At 42.2% G+C, this 27,495-nt stretch overlaps 1 protein-coding gene and 1 long non-coding RNA gene across 2 annotated transcripts in view; one reads left to right on the top strand and one right to left on the bottom strand.

Moving 5' to 3' along the window:
• The first annotated feature begins 2,771 nt into the window (after positions 1 to 2,771).
• Positions 2,772 to 3,401, top strand: LOC143146220 (uncharacterized). The gene is made up of 2 exons (XR_012991855.1): positions 2,772 to 3,200; positions 3,288 to 3,401. It is a non-coding gene; the product is annotated as an uncharacterized LOC143146220 (long non-coding RNA).
• Positions 3,402 to 6,872: 3,471 nt separating this feature from the next.
• The window catches only part of LOC143145672 (uncharacterized), a 45,193-nt gene continuing 24,570 nt past the window's right edge, over positions 6,873 to 27,495 (bottom strand). The window contains exon 2 of the mRNA XM_076309265.1: positions 6,873 to 7,432. Within this exon, the coding sequence (XP_076165380.1) occupies positions 7,143 to 7,432 (290 nt within the window). The 3' untranslated portion in view covers positions 6,873 to 7,142. The remainder of the gene's footprint in view (positions 7,433 to 27,495) is intronic.

Genomic DNA, 27,495 nt, shown 5'->3' with positions numbered 1-27,495 from the left:
CCGATCTTGGACGCGATAATATATTAATAGCGTCACCTTCGTGCCGGCCAGGCTAGGCGTTTCCGAACCGCCAATGTCGGGTTACGTAAGACGAGAAGAGCGCGGTTATCGCTGGATAAAGGGCTAATAATACGCGGTATTAATTTTCGTCTCCTATGGCGAGATACGAGTGGCATTGTTAAACTCGAACAGACGGCTACGGGAATATCTGTCTTCGGTTTCCATTAATCAAAAGTCCATCGAAGGCGACTAACGATATCGACGACCACCGCTCGTAAATCGTTACATCGAACGACACCGCGTTACGTGCAACTACGTTGTAGCTTCGAACCACGCTCGGGTTCGACTGTGAGTTGTAAAATCGTCTCAAAATACGGGAAAGTCGAAACAGTGTGCCGTGGGATATCGATCGGCGCGCTCCGGTTGGAGCGAATCCACGAAATGTCGAAGGTCGCAGCTGACTCGACACAATGACGACCACGATGACGACGATTCCTTTTCACAGCGTCGAACAAGCGGGTCGGTAAGAAACCAACCTGGACCGTCTCGATCGGGTTTACACCACCATCGTTCTCGAAGAGTACACATCCGACGATGTTTACGGTCTCCACGTGGCGCCACGCCCCAACCCCCCTCGTGGTACTTCGTGAAGTCCATGGAGCACCGACCAAGTTCCCTAATCGTAGGCCTGGGAATCCCCAATTCCGTCCCCCATCGTTGCTCGACTACCCACGACTCTACCGGTGATCCTGGATCCACGTTTGTGGAAAAATTGTGGATCTCGTTCAACGAATTCTCGCCTGGTAAGGGAATCGTTTAACCGATCTTTGGCTGCGATATCGTGCGAGACTCTCGGTGAGGAAATGAAGGAGGCAAACCTATGGTAAGAACCACGGGTGAATCTTGTCCACTTTGTGATATATTTGCTTGGAAATATTGAAGTGGAATTGTTGGAGAATGTTTGAGGATAGGAGAGTTTAACGTTTGCAGGGACAGTGAGTGTTTTGTGCTCGGTTTTGTTATTATGAAAGGTGTTAATGAAATGAGGAGGATTTTTCTGGAGTTTATCTTGCGATCGGTAATGTGTGTAGAAATATGCGTTAATGGAGAAGAAAATTTAGGGTTGTGACGAGCATTAGCGAAAGTTAACACTGGAACTATGGTGAAGGTATTACTAAATAGTAATATGCCTGTACGAATGTATCAGAGCATATATGTATATTTGAAGTTAGATGGGGGAAGGGAAAATTAATTTATCATTGGTTGTCCACTTTGATAATTGTCCAGGAATATTGGAAAATGCTGTTAATGATTGAGTAATTTTGAAAAGAAATTTGAAACGAGTGAAATTGACTCCTTTGATAGTTTTAGTGTTAAAGAAGAGTAAACAAGAGTATAAAAGCTGATTTTATGTTATTGATGCAATTATAATTGGAAGGATTGCTAGGTTGCTGAAAATTATTGTTAGGGTAATTCTTAGTCAACTTAAGCATTATATTTGGAATGTTTTCCACGTTATTTAGATCCTTTTCACTGATATAATGTATGGGTCCAAGATTATGTAATGTTCTAAATGCAATGTTTGAGATGACCAAAAATGAATGATAATTATTAGTGATACAAATTTAATATTTTTCTTTCATAATGTTTCCAGTGTAGTAAAATGTTATTTTAATGTTTTATATTATATGTGTGAGTCACTTATGTAATTCTATTAACAAGTAATTTCATAGAAAAATAACTCGTGCTTTTTAAAATTTAAACATGTTTCATAATGTAAACGTTTCAATATTTTCTTCCTAAAATATAATAGAAGGAAAATCCACGTTAAATCAATCAAAACTACTGATAATAAAGCAGAAATATTAAACAATAAACAGGTTGAATTGAATAGGAACAATTCCATCGATTCAACCAGACGAGTATCGTCTATGCACTGTTCGGTAATTTGGTGACTTCGAGTGTGTTGGCGGTAATTATTCGGTTTCCAGCCCACCTCAAACAGAATTGATACATCATCTCCTTGAGATGAAGCGCTCATAAAAGCGTTACTTCGGTACATTACCCTCGTCGCTCGATCGAACGATCATCGATGATCGATCAACGCCTACGTGTGTCGTTGTAACGTCTATTCTCTCTGTGAAATCATTCTAGACGAAGTAAAAAAGCTGAAGAAAAATATTTTTTCGAAGCTCGGAACTACAATATTAAAAATAGCGTAAAGTTACAAGTAAGAATCCAAACTATCGTGCACCTACCATCAATTCTGATACTCGTTACTGCTATCATTTTTTAACGTTAATAAACGCATGGTAAATTTTTCAAATTGATCCTATTCGAGGTTCTTAGAGTCGTTAAAGTCCAATCTATGGAAAAGTTATATCGATATTTATTGGTATAATCATAAAATCATATTGGTATACATAAAACATGTGCTCTTATAGTGTAAGACACGTGGATTAAATGAACACTTATCGAAACTCGCGTGCACGAAGGCGACTATCAAATTGTAACGTACCAAACGAATGGAGTTACGATCTCAGAATGTTCCAACGATGGTGGCGCTTTAAATCACGATCCATATAAAAAATTGACCGCGATAAGTTGCATTCTCAAGCGTCGGAGCATGTTTAGTATACACTATGCGTCACGGTTCCACCGAGTGCATCATTCCGTGCTCGCGCGTCTGCGTATCGCGTCCCCGACTCGTAAATAAAATAAACGCATCGTTCAAAATACAATAGTGCGACTATACACTTATACTATTTTACGTCTAGCTTGGCGGATCTCTTTTCGTATAAATCTTCTCGATAGTGCCAATAACGAGCCGTATACTGGCATTCTTTTCGCGAGGAAAACGGAATTCGTATGGAAAGAGCACCAGTTAGCGCGGCACGAAAGGATTTTTATCGTTTCGCGTACCATCGAGGTTATTCCGAGTTCTCGGTTAGTGGGCGACAGAGAGGTTATGGTCCTCTCGTACATCGAGGGAATATAATGGCGGGAAAAAGTGACGCGAAAATCAACGAGAAAGTTTCCTAATCGGTGGACGCGATTGTAATTCCTTCGAAATTATTTTAAAAAATCAACGACTACGAAGAAAACGACCCCTTCTCGCGAAAAGGATACCATTGATCTTTTCGATGTGTGGAAAAGTATTTTTTTGGAACTCCAATAATAAAGATGGCGTACTGTTACGAGTAAGAACCCAAACAATCGTACACCTACCATAAATTTTGATACTCGATTTTCGTTACTATCATTTTCTAACCTTATTCTTTCAATAGTTTGGATATTTTTCGAAGCTCCACTAATAAAGATGGCGTAAAGTTACGAATAAGAACCCGAACAATGGTACATCTACTATCGATTTTGGTACTCGATTTTCGTTACTATCATTTTTTAACCTTATTCTTTCGATGTTCGAAAAAATATTTTTTCGAAGCTTCAGTAATAAAGATGGCGTAAAGTTACGAATAAGAATCCAAATAATCGTACACCTATTATAAATTTTGATACTCGATTTTCGTTACTTTTATTTTCTAACCTTATCCTTTCGATAGTTTGGATATTTTTCGAAGCTCCAGTAATAAAGATGGCGTAGAGTTACGAATAAGAACCCAACTAATCGTACATCTACTATAAATTGGGATACTCGATTTTCGTTATTATCATTTTCTAACCTTATCCTTTCGATAGTTTGGAAAAGTATTTTTTCGAAGGACTAAAAATAAAGATGGCGTAAAGTTACGAATAAGAACCCAACCAACGGTACAGCTTTAAGCTCAACGTTTTTTAACGCGAAAAGTATCTTTAAACGTTCAAGTTTGTGAATTAAACTCGGAGTCCGGTTCGATACGTCACGAACTGCAGAGGTCGCTTTGTTTCGAGATTAGCATTTCGGGCGAGCTCTTCGGGATTTCCGCGACGATGGAGGTCCGAGAACCGCATCTATTTCCCAAGACCGCGATCGCAGTGAATCGCGGCGCCTCGTTCGGCGGGACCGGCTCGAAATAAAAAGCGCGGTCGGCGTACCCCGTGAAAACCGCGCGAAATCACCACCCCCTCCCGAACCACCGCGTTCCCCTCTCACGCGCCCCGTTCTTCATCCACCGACCGCGCAAAACGAAGCGCCTCTTTCGGCCGGCCGCTAATCTCACGACCGATCCTCGATCGGGGACGAGCACGTACCCGGGGAGAAAAAAACGAGTAGACCGGTGAAACCGTGGGCGACGCGACGCGGTGGGGAGGGTCGGATAGATCCCGACGATGGTGGGGGATGGGAACCAAGGGAAAAAAGACATCGAATAGACGCCGGTAACCCCGTGTACATTCGGCGAACTTGATCAATGGCCCGGGCACGCTCGCGAGGAAGATAGGCCCCCGTAGCAGTGATCCGCGCGAGAAGCGATCGCGGTATTAATAACAATTCTCACATCTGGACAAGAGCGACACGCACCCACGGAACGGTGGTAGGGGGTGTTTGGTGGAAAAGGAGGCGTTTGATCGACGGAGGGGAGGGGGGAGTCATACGTATGAAAAAAACGTACACAAAATTTTCGTCCGTAAACTCGCACAGGGAACCACCCTGGCGACGCAGAAGGGAGGAAAAAGACAAAGGGGAGGTAGAAAGGAAAGAGAAAAAACGCAGCGATGCGCGTGATCGTCGGAGTTTCCTCTCTCGGGTGGTCCGAGGAGACGACGCGGAGGGTGAGCAACGTAGAAAGAGAGACGGGGGTTGGAAGGGGGGGTGAGGTGAGGTTGGAGGGGGCCAGGGCAGGGCAGCCAGAGAGACGGGGGAAAAAACGAGGGAGAATACAGCGCCACCGCCGCATCCCCTTCTTCTTTCTCTGTCGTTGGTGGCGCGGAGGCAGCGGCAGCACCGCGTACGTACATTTATTCGAAAGTTCACAAACACGCGGCCAACTTGCACTCTGCTAATAAGTCATCGGTGTTCGTTCGTTCGTCGTCAACCACCACCACCCGGTAGCGTGCCGCAACCCCCACCCCGCCGCGATCTCGCTTCGCGTCGGTTCGAACCGACCTACCCCCTTCCGCCCGGTTCTACTTCCCCTCGTTCCTCCGGCGCCCTGTTTCCCCTCGTTCCACTTCGGTTTGGTTCTACTCCGTTCCCTATGCGCGCGCTCCACTCCACCACCCCCCCACTCTACCAGTCACCACCGAGTGCACGTAGAACCGCGGTCCGCGCCTGCGCGTCCATGCATGCGTGTACGTGTGCGCGCACGTTTCACGCGAGCCCGACCCACCCCCTGTCGAATTCTAACTCACTCGCGCGAGCACACGGACACGTCGCGTTCTCCAGTATGCGCTAAAACTACGGGTTCGCGGGTACGTGTGCGGCCGGGGGGAGGGTTACCAGCGCGCAAGTCAGCCTCGTGTTTCCGCGTATGTACGAGAGCCTCGTACGCGCGTATTGGTAACGCGCGCACGCGCTACAAATCCCATCCAACCGTGTGTACATATATGTACATATATACGTATATATGTATATATATATATATATATATATATATATATATATACATATGTACATATATCGCACACGAGCTCGAGACGAGTTTTACGCGTGTACCGTGTACAGTGCCGGGTTTTTGCAGGCCACACTCGAACGAGGCTACTCCACACCGAGACGCGGAGCCCATCAATGCGGGCGCAGACATACGCGCGCGCGATAAAGCTTCGCGGGAACGTATACGGAGGCAACGGTGAAGTTTCCCCCAATACCAATCCGAACGCTATACGAAAACATGTATACACACGGACGGATACAGTCACGGCACTCGGATGGTCTGTTCGTCCTCCTCTGGGCAACGGCTGGTTTCTCTCCCTCGCTCTGACCGGGTTACGCTTGCAAGCGTACTCTCCCGTTCCCTCTCTCGTTCTCTGAAATTTCTATCCGTCCCTCTCGTCCCCCGTACCCACCTCACCCACACCGTCACCGCCATCACCACCACCACCGCCCCCTCCCTCGCCGGTATCCCTCTCTGTTTTTTGTCCGTCTCTGTCGAGGACGACTACTCGCCAAAAACTGGAAAACCGTACGTGTGACGTAGAGGCAGCAGAGAGGAGAGATATCCACCTTTGCCGGCGCGACGCCGTGCACGTTTCACCGTGCTTGAATTACATGATTAAAGGTACTCGAATTAGTTATTTGACGAGACCCGAAATTCATTCGGAGCGGAAACGCGACATTAGTTTTACGCGGTTCGTGCGTGTTTGTTTTGTCGTACCGCGTCAGGGGATGTGTGGGCGGACGGAAGAAGGTAGTCGTATCAACGGCCGCAAGTGTACCCGATTTCGAAAGAAACGCGGGACGAACGAGGCGGGGAATCCCTACCGTCCCCCACCCCTCCCCTCCTCCTGTGTTTATTTCTGGCTCGCGCTAATGGACGCGCTCGCTTCGGAATTACCGAACGAATTTTCAGCAAACTCCGTGAGCCCGCTACGGGATCACGGTTGCGCGATTACGCGCGAAACGAACCGAAGTTTCGCAGGAGAAATCAATTTGGGCGAAATTTTGCGAATCGCGCGCTCGGTGAACGAAGACGAACTCGAATCCGAGCTCCGCGCGACCAACGTTGGAGTGGGGGTGGGGGGAGACGCGCGTCAGCCACCATTTTCCCGTCGCGATACACGCGCGGAGAAAGAGAAAGAGAGAGTCTCTTTTCCATATCGCGTACAGACGGAGCACGCCCGTGTATTAAAGCGGAGAAGAAACGCCTCGTTCTCCCACGCCGGGCGTAGGATCGAGCGTAACGGACGGAGGGTGGACGGACGGTAGAGAAAAGAACGGTGAAAAAAGATGATCACGTTCGTTTCTCGCGGTCTGCACGCGCGGTGCCTTTCGCGGAGTGACTTTCGAAGCTACTCGACGCTCGCGTACACGTAACTACCAGGCGTATCCCTTCCTTTTTTTTCTCTCTCTCTCTTTCTCTTTCTCTCTCTCTCTCTTTCCTATATCCATTCCTCTTGTCTACGCGGTGAAAGCGGACACGGTGAAAGGTGATTGTAGCACATCCCGCGTGTCGTCACGACGCGTGTCTTTCCCCGTGCTGGTTTCGATGTACCGGAATAGATCCGCTTTTTTTAACATTCCTCTTCTTTTTCTTCTCGATCGAGGTTTATTCTCCTAAGTACGTACCGGGAACAACATTCGTAATTCCAACGAACGGTATAACGCGAAAGATCTTGTACATCGTCGTCGTCGTCCTCGTCGTCGTCGTCGTCGTCGTCGAGGGGTTGCACGTTGCCCAGAGTCCAGGGTAGCGTAATCCGGCCTGCATCGGTCTCACCCTACCGACCACCCGCCGCCCATCGTTACCTCCTCGTCGCTCAGCGTTGTTCTCTCCCTCCGTCTCGCTCCATAATTCAGTCCGCGTCCCGATTGGTCCGCGTCGCTCGCTGACGTCACCTGGAAACCAGCAGGATAACAAGGCACGAGGGGAGGCCGGGCGGGTGCCACTGGAGACGAGAGACGCGGTACAGAGCGAGCCGGAGAGCTGGCGAGAGAGACGGTGTACGTGAACGCGGGGTCGGAAAACGGGGGTAGTCGGGCTCCCACAAAAATACCCTGTCAGATAGAAACTGGCGGCCAAGCCCGGTGGACGCTAAACCAGCGCCGTTGCCACGGACCAGCTACCACCGCTCGCGATACACCGATACGATACAACGTCTCTTCGTCTTTTGCACGTTTCACGACACGAGGTTCATGGACGGGATACCCTACGGTGGTACCCTATATACCCTCGCGCCGTTTCCCGAGGGTTGGCTCGCGACTGTCGCAGCGTTCGCTGCGCCGCGGAACACCTGGGGAAAGGTTCAAACGTAATTTCCATAATTGGTCGATCGTTTACGAAACTCGTACCGAGATATATATATATATATATATATATATATATGTATATATATGTGTATGTGTATATATATATCGGGCACGGGGTTCGTAAACGGGTCGCCGTTCGTAGCTGGCAAAAAGAAAACGCTGATGGGAAACCTCCGGCGAAGGAGCTCGGCGTCGGGTCGAAGGATCGATTTTCAAGGAAGATGGCGTCCTGCTGCAGCCTCCACCCCAACTACCCTCTCCACGGCTCTACCCTCTCTCTTTCTCTCTCTCTCGACGAGCGAACACATACACACGTATACACCGAGACACAGGCGAAAGCGTAGGGATACGCGCGAACACACCGGATCCGGTGTTCAACGCTACCCCCTCCCCCCCCTCCTCTCCCCCTCTGTCCTCTTGGAACTCACGGTCGATGAAGTGGAGTTCTCCTCTTCTCCCTCTTCTCGCCCTCGCTCCCCTTGTCTCTCTGTCTGTCTCTCTGTCGTTCGCTCTGTTACTCATTCTCCCCAGTCACTTACTCTCGGGGTACTTTCGAAAAATAAAGGGAGATAAGAGAAAGATAGAGAGAGAGAGAAACGTACAGCCGTTGAAGAACCCAGGAGATAGGCGATGGAAGACAGCGGGGGTTCATTATGCTTCTTGAATCGTAAACAAACAAACAACCGCGACCGGCAGGATCCTCTCTCTCTCCTTCCACGCGTAAGGAGAATCGCAGGAAGGATCGCGAAGCCCGCAATCAGTCGCGATTCTGCGATCGCACGCTCCCGAGCATACGTTCGAAATTATACGCGGCTGAAATATCCGGCCCGCGATGGAAAACAATCCAAGATGAAGTTGACCCGGAAATTTACTCAAATAGCAACTCGGTATCTTTAGTTTGAACAGCGCTCCGTTCACCGTCGGCGTACAATACGTAACTAGGAGGGCCAGGATCACCCCGGAAAGGTTTCCAAAGATATCTCGGGCAATTAAAATCCTATACAACCGGCCGCGTACACGTACGGACACACGGCGGCGCGCACGCGTACATAGACACGCGCGCGGATACAGAGGACCGTACACACAAGTGGAGCACGCCGCGCGACAGAGGAACGACGCGCCCCGCTCGGAAACTAGGACGAAATAATATTGGAAGCCACGTGGTACTGTTACCGGTCTCCGTGCTACGAACAGAGACGGCACGAAGTTAATAACGATCGATCGATCGCATTTGTTTATTAACAGCCCCGGCCCGGATTGAATTATTACAGTTTAACGGGAGACTACGCGGCGTTAACCGGTGGGATATTTCGTTGGAAATAAATTTGTGGGTTTGCGGTCACAACCGGGGAGACGTAACTTTTTCGTGGGTAGCTCGTAAGGGGGAGGGACGGTGAGAGGGAGAGGGGGTAGAGACGGGACGATGGAGGAGGAGGTGGAGGAGGAGGGAGGGAGAAGTAGGGAGGGACGAAGGGGTTCGCCGCGAAGGCAACGTCAGCCGGGCGTGCATGCAACGCGAAACGTGCTCCAGACAGGGGAAAACCAGAAGTAGTTCTTCACCGGCGGTGGTCAGCCATCGGGACGCGCCGAGGAAACAGCGGGGGCGCATGCGCGCGATCGTCCCGGTCGCGCAGGAAGGACGTTATCGCAGCCGTTCGAAACTTCAAACGTCCCACGTCGACGCCGAAATTGGAACATTATTACGAAGTTGAATTCGACCGCAGGAATAATTACGCCCGGCCGCCGCCGCTGCCGCCGCCGCCCGATGCCGCCGCCGCCGCCGCACAGATTAATATTTCCATTCGATTTAGAGACGATTCGCGATATATTTCAATCCGCGATTAATGACTTTCCCTGTCCGGTTTCGGTTCGCGCGTGATTGCGTGTAATCACTTTGTACGCCATTCGCTCGGTTCGTTAGCCCGACCGTGGGCGGACTCTTCGAAAGAATAACATCGTAAAGCTACGGCGATACCCGAGCCCCACCGATCGCTACCGATAGATCGTAAACAGGGCACTGATAAACGATACGCAGCGGCGTTTAGCGCGAAAAACGCGAACCAGTTTCGAGGGGCAATTCGATCAACAATGGATCGCGTAAACAATAAAGTGCTACCCTGTTAAAAAAAAAAAAAAACCTACGAAGCCCGAACACCGACCGAAATCAATTTTATATCGATAGTTTTATTTATTTTTTTTTTTTATTTTTTTTATATATATAAAACACAACGCGCTGTAACCGGCCGGAAGTTCGATACACCGAGTACCTCGGAGAAATGTATATTTTTTACCCCCCCCCCCCCCCGCCCTTTCCCTGCCCTCTGTGATACGCAGCGAAAAGAATCACCGTTTCGAAAACGACGCGCGTCGAAAATTCAATCCGTCGTTTAAGTAGCGTAATGGTTCGGATTTCGGTCGAAGGGACGAGTAACGGCAGTCCCGAATCGATGTAATTGAATCATCCCTGCCAAAAATAGAAAAAGAGAGGGGAAGAGCAACCGGGGGAGAGTACAGGTCGAAATATTGGGCGGAATATCGCGCAGCAAAATTCTGGCCGCAGCTAGGCAACCATTTTCATCGATCGCGACCGGGCGAGGGGGACCGAAAAGGGGGTCGGCCATTTTGTTTACCGTGCGCTAATGTCGAATAACCGCTAAAAGTGAATAACAGTCGCCTTCCATGTTGCGTCAACTATTAACCCGGCCATTTCCCGTGGAAATGTACCAAGATCGCGTACCGATTCGCGAAATAATACCGTAGTACGATCATTGAACGACAACAACAAAGAACGTGGAATAATTAAAAGGTGTGTTTTTTCTCGATATATTTCTCCAGCTGCAGCTGAACGAACACCCGGCCGGTTGATCGATCCCTCGTTGAAAACTGGAAAAACGTAAATCGAACACGGGAACGACGAAAGGTTTCACCGTGTGTGCTTTGACTTTCCCGGTGAACGTTTCCAACGACAAAAAACAAACGGTGCCCGATGAATACAAATATTTGTCCCCGTTAAAACGTATCGTATAAACGTTGTTTATGTAATTAAAATTTTATCATTATATAGCGAGAACCCGTTACCCGGCCCGCGACATTTTTGACGGAACAGGTGTCCGATGATCGAGCACGGATCCGTGACGAATCCGTTATCCAAGCGATACGAAGCCACCGATATTCGATAACCGAACGAAGGAGAACGCGTAACCGACAGGGCCATAGAACGGTAGTCTTCGTTCGAGGTGTTCGTTACGTCACAGAGAAACGACGCGGCTCCTAATTAACGTCGACGTAGCGCGTTTCGCTAGGATGCGTCACGGGGGTAAGAACCCGCGAGCAAATGGGAAAACTGGCTTCGTTACCGCGTCGCGTGAGAAAAGTGAACGAGAAGAAGGGAGGGAAAAAAAGAAATGGCGCCTCCCGAAGGCGTTTCGCTTGACCGAACCGCGCACCGTGAAAACAGTTCGTCGAACGGACGCGACAAGTGGCCCGACTCGAACCGTTTCAGCGACGGTCAGTTGCAAGGTGCACCGATGGGCATCGAAAACTCGCCGCGAGCCCCATTAATCATCGATTGAAGTTAACGAGGCGCGCTTCGTAATGCGAACGCAGGAAGATTCGACGACTTATGAAGATCAATGTACACAGATCGATCGATTACCCGACCCGAGAACGGAGTCACGGGAACCCCAGCCACGCGATCCGTATCAATTAACTATCGGCGGATCGATCGACGTGTGCACGCGAAAACTTTTTCGAATCCCGTGAAACGAAATTACTGTCAGAGGCGGTGCGCAACGCGCGGCAAGCGCAAGAAGCTCGCTCGAAAGGACGCCACGAGAGATTCGGGAAGGAGTGGTATTCGCGGCGTACGGTCAGCTCGAAGAGGGGCATCCGCTACTTCGCCTAATTAATGTTAATGCCGGGCGCGTTTCGGCGAGATGCATCGTTCGGGAAGCCACGTCAACGGGTAGCCAACCAAACGGCCCGGGAACCGGGCGAAAGTACAGTTCGGATTGTTAGTCCGTAGTTTCAAGAGCCGTGGGGCCGCGATTGGTCGGCTTTTTGCGCGGGAATCGATCCCGTGTTTTCGGGGGACGCCCCGGGTTGTGCGGCGAGGGTGAGCGAGCCTGGTACTTCCGGCGCAGCGGGGCTCCGGTTGGACGATTCCGCGCGGCACTCGACGGTCATTGGTCCACGATGCCAAGCGGCAGTTCGAATGTGACAGCCGAGAATACGTTCGTGACTGCATGCCAGCCACACGTCGGGCTGATACGACGAAAACGGATTCACCGACCGGGACACGCATCGGGCTCTAGGACCGAAATAATGTATACGTTAGGCTCGTCTTCCTCTCGTATTTTGCGATCGTACTTGCGTATTTGTGAACAACAACGGAAAATTTCGTAACATCGCACGCAATTAGATTCTTCAAATTTTTACGAACGAAAACGAAGGAAAATACTGGGTTGTTCGGAAAGTCATTTCGTTTTCCAAAATGGAGGATAGATAATTTAATGAAATGTTTGTACACTTTAAAAAAATCGTTTTTCATTTTTGCTAATAAAAACGAAACGATTTTTCGAACAATCCAATAACTTTGTATTATTTCTAAGTAACGACGATGGAGATCGTAGTTATGTGTATTAGTTACAGGTTGAGATGTTGGGGTTAGGTTTGTTTCGATAAATGTTACTAATTTGTATGCAAATAAAAAATAGAAAATTAAATAGAGTAACGTAGTTAGAAATTGGTTTTACCTTTTTTATTTTGTTTTATACGACTCTAGACTAACTTCCAGGTTTGCTTTACACTGCTTTTTAATGTACTCAAAGTTTATCTACCGTCTATAATTTTTATTACGGTAACGAATCGGAATTGAATTATTTCCTTTCGATTGATTTCATGATTTTCTACGCCAGACTGAATTCGAAATTTAGAGATTGTAAACTAAAGATCTAGTGCCTTCTCGCTGATGGTTCAACGAATAAACTATTTTTTATGCTTTACCGCCAATTTCTCGCATCTTCCTCACGGTAGGAACGATCGAGACGTTTTATGGTGTTCTTTAACCACCACGCTATCACTGCGTTACGATGGTTCGGAGGAATTAAAAGAGACATAAAAGTTACACCTCTGCGGATAAAAAATTTTCAATTTCTGTCAGTTTTTGTTCGCGCAAATTTAATAATTAGAAATAGAACTAAGGTTATAGCAAATGGACCAATCTTCGAGTTTTGATTGAAGTCGAACTCTTTTTTGATTCCATTATCAATACACGATATCAGACTCTTTTCTGACAATAATTTTGAAAAACTAATTGACAATTGGATAGTATACAATTACTGGCGATGTATCCCTACTGTATTAATTTTCCTCGTAATAATAAAATGTAAATTGTAATACCAAGAATATTCTCTGATGTGAAAAAGCTTTATCGTAATAACCTTTAATTAAAATTCATGTTGTGTATGCTTCTTCATTTACCTAGTTACTATTTTAACTAAAGTGTTTTGTCGTTTCTTTGTTAAACTTTGAAATAACTTACAGAATTATATTTTAAAGCCAATACGTTGATGTACATAAAACGTTTATGGTATTGTTCTTGTAAAAAAAAATCTACATTGATCTTACTCTGATTTTTAAACTAGTGGATTTTATTCGTCACTTTGGACTAAAATGTTGGATATACATATTTATTTCTTATAAAATTCCTTTAAACAGTTCGACAAATTTTCTTTACAAAAACTGCTACGTTTTGAGCAATGTTACCAATGAATCGTGCAATAAAACTGCTATAACAAACAGATTAATCCATTGTGGTTTGAAAAGGCTAGTAGATTCTATAAAATATACAGAATGGTTTGCAACGCGTGAGCACAATTTCATAAAAGAGAATTGAAACTCAAAAGCAATAAAAGAAGTTCCTATAAACACATATGGATATCCTATTTGATCGTATTTCCGAAATATAGCCATTTTTGCGTGTCTGTAATTCTTTTGATACGGTACATTGAATTTTATTCAGCAATTTATAAATAACATTTGGTATTATATATAAAACTAGAATAACTTTTTAGTAAACACTGGTTTGTGATACGTCATAAGAAGTAATTCAAATGCTGGTTATAAAAGCTAATAATATTTATATAAGAATAAGAAAATAATTGTAAATATATAAAAAATAATAGAACTATATTTCTTTCGTTTTTGTAATTGTAGAACATTTTTTATAAAAATGTTTCCGTTACATCATACCACGATATGAACTCAAACTTTTTCTTTGCAATTTATATTTTCAAGTTACTACGTCCCGAGCAAAATTTTGAAATATTTATAACTTAGTTTATTTATATATAAATTAATTCTTCGCAAACCCTTTAGGAAAATCTTTTAAAAAATTTTTAAAAATTAAGAAATTATAATCAAAAAAGGGTCAAGTGAAATCCATGCACCACGATATACTCTGTAACTCGATCTTGTCAAAACAATGTCACGTGGATTTAAAATAACAAGGTGTCGCAAATGCTTCTAAAAAATCTCCTAAAACATTTCTACAAATGAACAAATCATAACCAAAACGAATCGAGTGGAATCCATGTACCACGATATACCCTGTAATTCGATCTTGTCAAAACAATGTCACGTGGATTTAAGATAACAAGGTGTCGCAAATGCTTCTAAAAAATCTCCTAAAAAATTTCTACAAATGAACAAATCCTAACCAAAACAAATAGAGTGGAATCCATGTACCACGATATACCCTGTAATTCGATCTCGTCAAAACAATGTCACGTGGATTTAAGATGACAAGAAGTTGTCGCAAATGACACGTGACAATCGTAACAGAATACAGTGACAAAAACACGAAACGTCGAGGACTAGATAAGAATCCCTTTCCCTGAAACGGAGTTGATCGTTCCGGCAACCGACGTCTCAAACAGAGATGACCCCGTTGCCACTTTAAATACCTGACGCCTCCTTAGGAATCACCTGTTGACTGCACTTCCTGCCGCAAGGAAATTACAGACACAGCGATCGTACGAGGTCACGAGGCACCGAACTTGGAAAAACTTTTTCAACGATCGTCGATCCGTTTACCTAAGCTGCAGCTACCCGAGCCACTTCTCCCGGACCTCTTCATCTCGATCCCTTTTCTTTTTCCTGTCTCTTCGCTCCCTCCACTCTTTTAACAACCATCCTCCCATCCTCTCCGGTTTCGTCTGTCTCTTTTAACTCCATCCCCACCACGTCAACCCTCTGTATTTCTTCATTTCTCTTATCCGCAGTTCAACGAAGAAACTTCATGCTCCGCGTAAACTGGCATAATTAACTTCCAGTAGCGACTTCTTAATTGTGGAGGAGAAGTTTAAGGACCGCGCGTGTATTTTCCGAGCGGGACCCGCGCGAAAATCCGCAGACGGGGCAGGACGAGGCGGGGGTGAATGGGGAGGAGTCGAGGGTAGGAAACAAATTGCTTCAAGGGATGGCCAGTTGGAAACCGCGTCAACAAGGATGATTAATACGATAACGAGCACCAGAATAAAGAGATGTTTACCGAAGAATGGCGCGAACTTCTGCTCGGTTTTTAACAGGACGTTGAATGTAATTGCAGGAATTAGCGTGACCCGGCATTTTACACTTTTCTGCCACTCGAGACTTCCTCTCCGCGATCCAATATGTTTCTGAACAATGATACGGTATTCGTTACCGGTTCTCGATAAGATAACTTTTACATTGGCGTACTAGATTCTTCATTCGCTGAGAATGCGTTGAACACGAGTATTTTCAGCGAAATTAGAGAACATTCCCGCCAAAATACTAGGTTGTTCGATAAGTTTTGTCCAACGACAAAAGTATTATACTGTTCGATAAGTTTTACAAAGTATTGTACTGTTCGATAAGTTTTACAAAGTATTATACTGTTCGATAAATTTTACAAAGTATTATACTGTTCGATAAGTTTTACAAAGTATTATACTGTTCGATAAGTTTTACAAAGTATTATAATGTTAAATACGTTTTACAAAGTATTATAATGTTCCATAAGTTTTACAAAGTATTATACTGTTCGATAAGTTTTACAAAGTATTATAATGTTCAATAAGTTTTACAAAATATTATGCTGTTCAATAAGTTTTATCGAACGACAATACTGTTCAATAAGTTTTATCGAACGACAATACTGTTCGATAAGTTTTACAAAGTATTATAATGTTCCATAAGTTTTACAAAGTATTATACTGTTCGATAAGTTTGACAAAGTATCATACTGTTCGATAAGTTTTATCGAACGACAAAAATTATTGAACAACCTATCACTTTTCCTATTGTCAATAGCACCGTGATAATCCTGTCGATTGAAATTTTTTAAGAGATTGTTTGTAATTCAGAAGTGTGTACAATTAAGCTCGCAATTTTAGGTCAGTGCATAAGTTCGTTCAATTATGTTGCTATTTGCATTCTAAATACGTATTGTTCACGTCGCGAGTTATTTTTCTCTTCGTTTCTTTCCTTTGGTTAACTCAAGTCTATTTATTGCAACAAGTATAATACCACTATTGTCAGATACTGATGGAAACTAATTTATAGAAATGAATATTAACAATTGGTAGATTTTTTGAACGGAGAAAATATTTGTAAATTATTTTATCTTGTTTTGTATTATCTACAATGTAATAATACGCAATGAGAAAACAATTTAAGAACGTATGATTTTACGATGGAAATAATTTTCATAAACTTTAATATATCCGTGATATGTGAATACCGATGCCGTTGTATTTCGCAGTTATTGACGTTTCCTTTTAAACGACTTTAATAAATATTAATTTTCAAAATATTTCGCACTTTGTGAGTGAGAAATATTCTCGTATCGAATCATCCACTGGTTTGAATAAAACCAATACAAATTATTCTTCTTTATATGTATTATATAATACAATTCATTAAAGCAAAATATATTTGTAAGATAGATAAAATGTCAGGTCAGTCCATAAATTCGTGCATATTTATGTTACTGTTTGCATTATGAGTTACTGTTCGTATTACGAATTGTTTCTCTCTTTCGTTCTTTCGTTCATCTCTAACATTGTTCGACATTTATGGAAAATAATTCATAGAAATAGATATTAATAATTAGTATGAAAGATATGTTTTTTGCTTTCTTGTTGCGCGAAGAAAATGCGATAAATAACTATCTAATCGAAATGGAAGCAAAAAATTAGTTATACCTAAAGCCATAAGATAACAAAGTATTGTCGATAATAATGAAAATTATTAAGTCGTTTTTTAGCGTAAGAGTCTCAAGTCGTTAAAATAACATTCTTCTCTTTTACTTTTTATAATTTTTTAAATACTACAATAGGCTACTCTCAAAGTGTTATATTAACAATTTGACGACTGCTTTAAGTATACATCATTTAATTATTTTTTAATTTACGTTTGCTTATAGTTAGATTTGTCATTTACTTATTACACTATCTCCATTTCTATTGTCAAATATACAAAATGCAATGGAAACAAGCAGCCAAACATCATACCTGTATTCTACCCATATTAAGAATGAAAAATGGTAGTACAAATATTGATAATTTTAATTCAAAAGAAATTAATCCTACCGAAAGAAAAGAAATACACTTTGCTGAAAAAAAAACAATTACTAGAAATGATTTCTTTCCAGGGCCATAAGTGTCTAACGAGTCTCAAGGACTGAAACAAAAAAATTCACAAAGTATTTATTCAATTAATCCCCGATAAATTGTACTGCATAGTAATGATCCAATTACTCTAACTCGGCGATGACACGCACAAAATGTATTTTCGATAGAACATAGTGCTTGAAAAAAATGTAGCTCGATAAAAATTTAAATTTTTCTTGCAATTTCCAATAGTGCTCGCTCATCGGTGCAGTGGATACTTACACCACGAGTACAGTGCAATCGCGATAAACGCAATCTTAACTCTCAAACACTCAAGTGGAATCAGATAATGTTTCTAGTTGTTACCACATGTCCAGATTTCAATGTCAAGCTGACGCAACGGATCATTAATAATATTATCGTTTACTACGTGTAAAAAAATAACGCCAGTGACAATTTCACACTCGTAGTGCAATTTCGTGCGTTTCATCGTAAACAAGAACGGTTTATAATTCGAAGACGAAGAATTCCTCGGCTGGCGTTCGTGTGATCTATCTTCGTGTTCAAGACGAGTAAATTGCGCCACCGAAGTTCGCTCACATATTTCAATTATGCTCCGAGTATCACGAGCAAAGTTTTTCCTGCAATGTTAACACTCGAAAGCTCGGCTCTGTGTCAAAAGGCAACACTTCGTTCCGTCTTCGAATGGGTTATTTTTAAAAAAAATGACTCCGTAACTATTTTTAATTCGAGTTTTATCGTTATTGTACCGAACGATTGAAGCGTCTGGAAGAACGCAGGGTTGGGAGGTGGCGTTACTGGATAGCGGTGAACGTTTTCATCTTTATTTATACGGCACCGTTGCCTGGCAACGCCATTTTTTTCACTTTTCCGCGTCTTTAGACGCGCTAATCGTCCAGCTTCTTCGTAATAATAGTCCGAGCATCTTCATATATACCTTGCGTTGGTCTACAAACGTCAATCGAAGGAAGAAAACAATCCAAGTCGTTGTTCGTTTCAGGTTACTCGGTCTTAGATCTTCAGAGAAATCAATTCTCGATTAATCGATACAAATTTCGTGCAAGTTTAAGCAAATTTTCTGTGCAATGTACGTACTAGTACCGACGAATTGTATCGATAAATAAAATTAAATATCTCGACTAAAATGTCCGTTGCTCTGAAAAATTTTCAGATTTGTATAAGAGATTTTTTTGAGAGTTTATTTGAAAATTATGAGAAATAATAGAAATACACAACTCCTTTCAATGATTTTAAAAGTGAAATTAGCCAGGTTAATATTTTAGAGTATTAAAGTGGAAATGGTTTTGATCTGAGAACCATTAAAGGGTTACATATTTGTACTATTTTTCATAATTTGTGTAAGAGATGGTCGGTTATAAGAAGAAAAAGTTTCGTAATACTAATTAATTTAAATAACAATCAACGATAAGAATGTGCAGTGACAATGTTTCATTTATCGAATATTATTGTTTTTATATTTTACAAGAAGAATTATGTATGTTACTTACTTGAAGTATTTTAATTTTGTGTTTTGCATCGCATTTTTCGCATTATATACTACAGTAAATATAAATTATTTACCTACTTGTGCAAACGTTTAGCGAGTATTTAATTTGCCCAAAGATTTTCTGTGAGTAATAATTTTTTCTTCGTAACGATTAATAAAAATCGATGAAAACCTACTTGGTTTTGAATTAATTTCAATAAAGGTGACAAGAAGTCTTCATACATAGATTTTAGGCCCAAGAGTTCCCTGTTCGTCTTAGGAAGAGGACGCTTTTAAAAAGTTTGTAAACCGCTGATTCACACAAATGGGATTCCCCGTGTGTTGCTGTACTTGGAACTGTCTCTTCCGCGTTACACAAGTCAGCATTATAGGAAACCGTGTTACACGGAACTCTACTGTATTTACAAAAAGTTTCGTGTCGAGATGGGCAAAATTTTATTCGAACAGAAGACGACCAACAAGATCAACGCATATCGATCTATTCGCGACATTTATTCGATCGGGCAGTCAAATTTCTATCGATTCGATACGATGCGTTTCATTCTACAATTCAAATTCGAATTTTTTTGTGACAGTTATTTATCGTTGATTAGTTATTCGAAACTTGTATCTAGATAATAATTTAAATTTCTATTAGTCCCTTGTGTGGCATTTCGTTTTACAATTCAAATTCGAAACTTTTGTAACAGTTACTTATCGTTGATTAGTTACTTTAAACTTTTATCTAGATGATAATTCAAACCGAACGATAAAATTTCTATTAGTCCCTTGTGAAGCATTCCATTTTACAATTCAAATTCAACATTTTTGTAACAGTTATTTATCGTTGATTAGTTACTTTAAACTTTTATCTAGATGATAATTTAAACTGAACGGTTAAATTTCCATTCGCTCGTTTTCAACATTTCGTTTTACAATTTAAATTCTAAACTTTTGTAAGTTATTTATCATTAATTATTCCAAACTTGTATCTAGATAATAATTTAAACTGAACGGTTAAATTTCCATTCGCTCGTTTTCAACATTTCGTTTTACAATTTAAATTCTAAACTTTTGTAAGTTATTTATCATTAATTATTCCAAACTTGTATCTAGATAATAATTTAAATTGAACGGTTCAATTTCCATTTGCCCATTTTCAACATTTCGTTTTACAATTTAAATTCTAAACTTTTGCAAGTTCTAAACTTTTGTAAATTATTTATCGTCGATTAGTTACCTTAAACTTGTATCTAGATAATAATTTAAACTGAACAGTTAAATTTCCATTCGCTCATTTTCAACATTTCGTTCTAAAATTCAAATTCTAAACCTTTATAACAATTATTTACCATTGATTAATTATTCCAAATTTGTATCCACACAACAATCTAAACAGACCGATAAAGTTCCCATTAGTTTTCAAAATTTCGTTCCTCAATTGAAACTCCAATCATCCGTAAGAGTCACTTATACATTAAACTCCTTACTCGGTACTTGTATCCGGGTAACAACTGCCGCGTCTCCGTTCTCGCGCCAAGCGTTCGTTGCATTAACTTGTCCGCGAAAGTCGCCGATAGGCTATTTCCTATCGTCCTATACGTCCGTCAAAGCATTGAACTCATCCGTCGCTTATTCGGGCGTTACTTTTGCTCTCGGTGTCAGCACTGTCTCAATTTACTATATGCCGACACGGGCGCGCGTATCGAAACGTAACCGACATATAGTTATCGATTAACTACTCGCGGGCCTCGCGACCGGTTACAAATCATTCGCGCGACCGTGTGCAATGACTACCGGCCTGTAGGGGAGACTACTGTCCATCGGTAGGCTTTATTCCGTTAGAACGACGCGTACCGATCGTAAGTGTCGCGTGAACGTTTAGGGGAGCCGCTCGCGCCACCAAGCGAGGGCGAGTCGTGGAATCGCCCCCCGAGAAAGTTAATTCTTTCGTCGCGGAATACACAGTGGCGGCAATCGGCGTCGAATTGAATCCGCTACTCTCGGGATAATACGGCCGCGTCACCGTATAAATTCTCCTCGTCTCGAGAGTCAGCAGTACCGTTCGATTGCTTTCCCGAGATAAGAAACCAGCGATTAGGAATCGCGGAGTTTTGCAGTCCGCGTTGTTTCGTAATCGAACTCCTCCGAGGCTGATCGAATTCTCGATTTTTCAAACCTAATCCTTCTCGAGGAAATGGGACGCGGTTGACGACGAGCCGAGCTTCGAACAGGATCAAGGAGGGGGAGACATTTAATCCCCTTGTACCCGGGAATAAAACGGGACAAACTTTGACCCGCGGCGCGGTTACTGCACACGTTCGTCAATGTACGCGGAGCGGAGCGGAGCGGAGCGGTTACACCGTGGCGCGGCTGTACGGTTTTTTTTCGTATCAGCGCTATACATCATTATAAATTACCGCGTAATAACCACATTTCTGTATTCCTTTTGATCCCGATTTAATCCCGGGCTACAGAGAAATTACGTGGAAGCCATTAACTTATTCTCCGCAACAAAAATATGAAACTTCGAACCAGAATCAGAATATTAAAGTATTTATAATGACGCCACGGCAAAACGAAAAGTTACAAAGTAATGAATCGGTGCTTCTGTTCGCTACGCGATTAATGTAATTCGTTCGCCGCGATAAACGTTCACAGAGGGGAAACTTAATGTTAATTACAATAATGCTCCGGGAAATAATTGCTCGCCCGTATAATATTTACCGCGAATCGTTTAGTTTTCAAGGCTCACCGAGATCGGCGATAGATCGAGATTGTCCAGAGATAAAATTATAATATTTTTAACGTACACACGATGTCCGTTCGTCGTTTGGTTTTTTTTTTTCTTTGGGAATCATTCTACCGTTAATGAACCTTTGCGCGCGAAAAATCATTCGAACGGTTTCGTGCCTGGTGAATTGTTAACTTTAAGGGGAATGTAGAGATGTTGTGGGAAATGATGAAAAATTTCTGGTAGATTCTTTTTTATTAATGTGGATGCGTGTCATCAATCGTAATTCATGTGTTCGGGGGATAATTTAAGGGGAATTGATAAACTTAATTCAGGAAAATTGATACCGATATCGGCCTAACCCACGACGTCTATCAATTTTGCGACAATTCGTTTCGTGTTTGTAATTTTCCGAAATAGGTTTGTTTTGTGTTCTCATTTTCAGTATCTGGTTAATTCTTTATACGCGACGTATTGTTATAATTTTCAACGGTATACTTTCAAGCGTTATTTACCATTTGAATATTTTTTACGTCTACATTTGTATTTGTTTTTTCTTTTTTTTTTGTCTCGGCTATTGTGTTTTATTCTTTAATATTTCCTTTTAATATTATGTCGCTCTTTCTGTCTCTTTACAGTAATTTGTCACCGTAGCAACTGTATAATTTAACAACAGCCAAGTTGAGCCTCGCCTTTGTACCATCCTAATACGGTTATCAATTTTATAATGCAATAAAGACGCCTGGGGAAAAAAAAAACATTCTATTGTCCGTGCTTCTCAACTCTCCATTGCAACATTTTCTCCGAATAATTAGTAAAGATAATAATAATAATAATAATAATAATAATATTAAATATCTTCGTTAAACACGCGTGGAGTAAAAATAAACGAATAGGAATAATAAAGCAAATGCATGAATAGAAATACGTAAATGTATTACAAGGCGTGTTGAAATGCTATTGTTAACCTCAATACGCACTTCAAGGTTAATAACAGTAAATAACTGTACCTCGTCTTTGTACATCAATTGTATACTTATCTTAATTTCTATGTATCGATTAGTTTTATTCCTCAATACTTAATCTTATATTGTATACAACTATTGCTACAATAGAAACGTATTATTACATTACGATCAGTATTATTATCAACGGTGCCTTCGTACATTCTATAGACAACATTCTTCGTCAGTTCCCACGAACGATAAGGTTCTTCTTGTTTCCTATTCAACGAACACTTTAAGGACACACAATGTGCACTGCAACTAGGTGAATCGATCGTATCCTTTTCAGTAATAGGTTGTTCAATAAGTTTTGTCGTTTGATAAAACTTATTGTACAGTAAGTACTACATTGAACAGTAAGTACTACAATGAACAGTACTGTTCAATAAGTTATTGAACAGTAAGTACTACATTGAACAGTACTGTTCAATAAGTTATTGAATACTAAGTACTACATTGAACAGTACTGTTCAATAAGTTATTGAATACTAAGTACTACATTGAACAGTAAGTACTACATTGAACAGTAAGTACTACATTGAACAATAAGTACTACATTGAACAGTAAGTACTACATTGAACAGTAAGTACTACATTGAACAATAAGTACTACATTGAACAGTACTGTTCAATAAGTTATTGAATACTAAGTACTACATTGAACAGTAAGTACTACATTGAACAATAAGTACTACATTGAACAGTACTGTTCAATAAGTTATTGAACAGTAAATACTACATTGAACAGTACTATTCAATAAGTTATTGAACAGTAAATACTACCTTGAACAGTACTGTTCAATAAGTTATTGAACACTAAGTACTACAGTGAACAGTACTGTTCAATAAGTTATCGAACAGTAAGTACTACATTGCACAGTAAGTACTACATTGAACAGTACTGTTCAATAAATTATTGAACAGTAAGTACTACGTTGAACAGTACTCTTCAATAAGTTATATCGAACTCCAAAACTTATTGACAAACTAGTATATACGTACTCCCTTTGTTCACAATTTTGCAATTATCATACAGGAGAAAAACGGTTAATCAAAGTTTCAAGCAAGGCAATACACATTTCTTGTGTAACAGATATTATCAAAGACCAGGTTATTACTCTCTTTCGTGAATATTTATCACACAAGTACTTGCAACGTTCCCTACATTAATTTTCAATTTAATTCGATTCCTGCGGCACCGATTCAACATTCCGACAACACGACTCGAATTTTAATACATCCACATTAACAAAAACAACCTACCAGAAATTTTTGATTATTTCCCACAATATCTATACATTAAACAAAATTACACCGTTCAAAAAGAAAGAAAAGTAATTCCCAACAACGACCAACATTCGTAATTCAAATTTTAATACATCCACATTAATAAAAATAACCTACCAGAAATTTTTTATTATTCCCCACAACATTTATACATTAAACAAAATTACACCGTTCAAAAAGAAAGAAACGTAATCCTCAACAACTACCAACAATCGTAATTCAAATTTTAATACATCCACATTAATAAAAATAACCTACCAGAAATTTTTAATTAATTCCCACCACATCTATACACTAAACAAAATTACACCGTTCAAAAAGGAACAAAAGTAATTCCCAACAACGACCAACAATCGTAATTCAAATTTTAATACATCTACATTAATAAAAATAACCTACCAGAAATTTTTTTTTATTCCCCACAACATTTATACCTTAAACAAAATTACACCGTCCAGAAAGAAACAGAAGTAATCCTCAACAACTACCAACAATCGTAATTCAAATTTTGCTTTATTTGTGTTATGCCCATCCACAATAAAAAAAATAATCTATCAGAAATTTTTAATTATTCCCCACAACATGTACACACTAAACAAAATTACACGGTTCAAAAAGCAAACAAAAGTAACCCCCGACAACCACCAACAATCGTAATTACCATCGTGTACAATCGCACCGTGGAACGTCGTCCTGCTCGAGACCCGAAAACGTCATCGGCGAGGGTCACCTTCGTAAACGGAATTTCTATTTAGGTATTTTCGAGTTATCGCGAAGGCGCGGCCACCGCGCGGTCTCCTTCCATGTGTAATGTCTAAAAATGAACCAACTCGTCCTGCAGCATTCTGAAATAGGCCGATTCCTAGAGAGCTAGGCGAGAGGACAAAAATGCAAAGGAGATAGAGCGGAGGAGAAAATAAAGAAGATAAACTGCGAGACGAGGGCCGGGGGAGCGGAGGAGAGAGAGAGGGGGGTGAACGTGAAGGTGAGGAGGGGGGGGGGAGCGCGGGGAGGGAGCGGAGCTGGCCGAGGAGAAAGAGGAGAAGGAAAGGGGAAATAGAGGACGAAAGAGAAGGAGGAGGAATGCACCGTTAGCCTCGAAGCGATGCACGAGCACGGTGGTCCAAAGATACGACACCGGGCACGGTTTCGCGCGATTTAGAAACGGTTTCACGTGGTTTTCGCGCGCCGACACGGCCGTTACGCGTGCACCGCGCAATTTCGATAGGTTCCACGGTGCCCGTGGAACCTTTACCTTCCGTTGTCGCTACCCGTGTCGTATTACCAACGACCGGTTCTTCGCTCGGGACGCGACAGAATAAAAAATACGCATTCCCCGTGGATCGACCGGCCGCCCAACGACAACGCGCGACGCAACGGAGACGAATAGTCGTACCGTGGAATCGCACGTCATCTCGGAAGCACGGTGGGTATACGTACGTTCGCGCGAGCCCGCTCTCATGATCCGACAGAGTAGGAGCGACCAGCGTGCGAAATGCCGCGAGAAATACAACTCCTGAGAACCAACGTCTACTCGGTGTTGTCTTTGCACGGGACGTCCTCCGAGTGCCTTTTCATACGACCAAACGAAACTTTACCAATCGAAACGTTCAACCGAGAGTACTTTGAGAGTTGTGCTTTTGGGATAATTACCACGTACGATCGTATCGTATTACTTCACGGGAGGGGGACGGGGGGCACACAATACCGTGGTAGATCGTAAAGCAGACTCGTGGAATGAAATTATGGAAAATAAAAGATACGAGGATTTCTGGAAGGAACGGAGTGGATTTATTCCTTTTTGTACATTAATGTAATTACTGGGTGTTGCGCGAATTAATTTATCGTCGAGATCGAGGAAAATATTCTTACATCGGTCGAAAGGATTGGGACAGTTTCTAGGTGGACATTTTTAATGTTTGGGAAAGAGGTGTGATGTTTCGTGATTTTCCTCGAGGAAGACACCATTTGTAATTACAGCGAAACGGAAGCGAATAAATGATCGTTGTTTGGGATTTCGAGCGGTTTGGAAATTGTTCTGTAATTTGTCTTTGCTCTATTTTTAGAATCTACTCGAAATTGTTCGCTTCGCTAGGGTATTTTTCCTATAGAGTGCACTAGATAACAACCTAATAGCTTTGTATTGTACTAGGTTGTCTAATAAATTTTCTCGTTCTTTCTATTGGAAAAAATTGCTATGACACTTCAACTTTGAATAACTGTAAATGTATACTCTGCAACAGCCTAATACATTTGTATTATATTAGATTGTTCAATAAGTTTTGTCGTTCTCTTCATTGTAAAAAAAATACTATAACACTTCAACTTCGAACAACTGTAAATATATATTCTGCAACAGCCTAATACCTTTGTATTATATTAGATTGTTCAATAAGTTTTGTCGTTTTCTTCATCAAACAGTAGTACCATCTTTAAAAAAATAAAACGAGGAACTAAATAGCCCCATTTCTTATCGAATGACAAAACTTACTAAGCAACCTATAATTTCTTGCTTTATACTACTATTTTGTTTAACAATCCTAGAAATTATACTACACACAAAAAGTGTGTGATAAAATAACCATCTTTAGAAAAATAAAACGAGAAACCAAATAAAACGAGAAATTTTCACCAAAAAAAAAAAACGAAACAACTCTCCTAATAATACAAAAATAGAACACACCGAGGGTGAGAGATACCACGTCGGTATACTAATTTTTACGCAACGATCATTGCGATAACGCGCAGCGCCATTTGCGCGGGAACAATCTGTGTTTCGAGGTGAACCGAATTCGCGAACGAACCGGAAAGCCCCTCGCCGTGGAACAACCGCTACAAGAAAAAAAAAAAAAAAAAAAAATAAGGACGCCGCCGGCCGCGGAAGGACCGCAGGAACAAGGATGACCTCCTGGTTGGCGCGTCATCCTCGAACCCGCGGTTTCTCTACTATCCACGGCTTGGTGCACGTGCGGACAGCGTTCCTGGTTCACGGTCAAGTCACAAAATGGCCGGTTTAACTTTTAAATCGGGCCCAGGGCGAGGTGCCCGGCTCCAGAAGGAAGGGGTAGACGACACGAGGAGCCACCGCCGCCGCCGCCGCCTCGTGAGCCAGCGAGGGAAAACTGTGCAACTCGAACTCGGCGCAAGTAGGCATGGCTTCCTGTTGGTAGCCGATGCGTGACGCCCACACCGGCCACCTAGCTCCGTGTGCTTCTTGCCAACGCGAAAACCGCTGGCCGAGAGATCGCCCGGTGTCGCGTCGTAAAATTGTTTTCGCTGATGCAACCGAACGACCGCGGCCAGGTATACGCGTACCACGTAGGCCGTGTACGATTCCGCGTCGCCGTGAAATCGTTATCGGCCGTTAACGGTGCGCGTTTCCGTACACCGCGAGGTTACCATTCGCGGTGGAATCGTTTTACTGTTAGAGGGGAGGGGGGAGGGGGGAGGGGCACCGCCGGTGTAATTATCAATCGTCTGTTTTT

This window comes from Ptiloglossa arizonensis, chromosome 4 (assembly GCF_051014685.1).
Source record: "Ptiloglossa arizonensis isolate GNS036 chromosome 4, iyPtiAriz1_principal, whole genome shotgun sequence".
Lineage (NCBI taxonomy): Eukaryota > Metazoa > Arthropoda > Insecta > Hymenoptera > Colletidae > Ptiloglossa > Ptiloglossa arizonensis.
The sequence above is the reverse complement of the archived record's forward strand: the minus strand, read 5'-3'. Positions and strand labels throughout refer to the sequence as shown.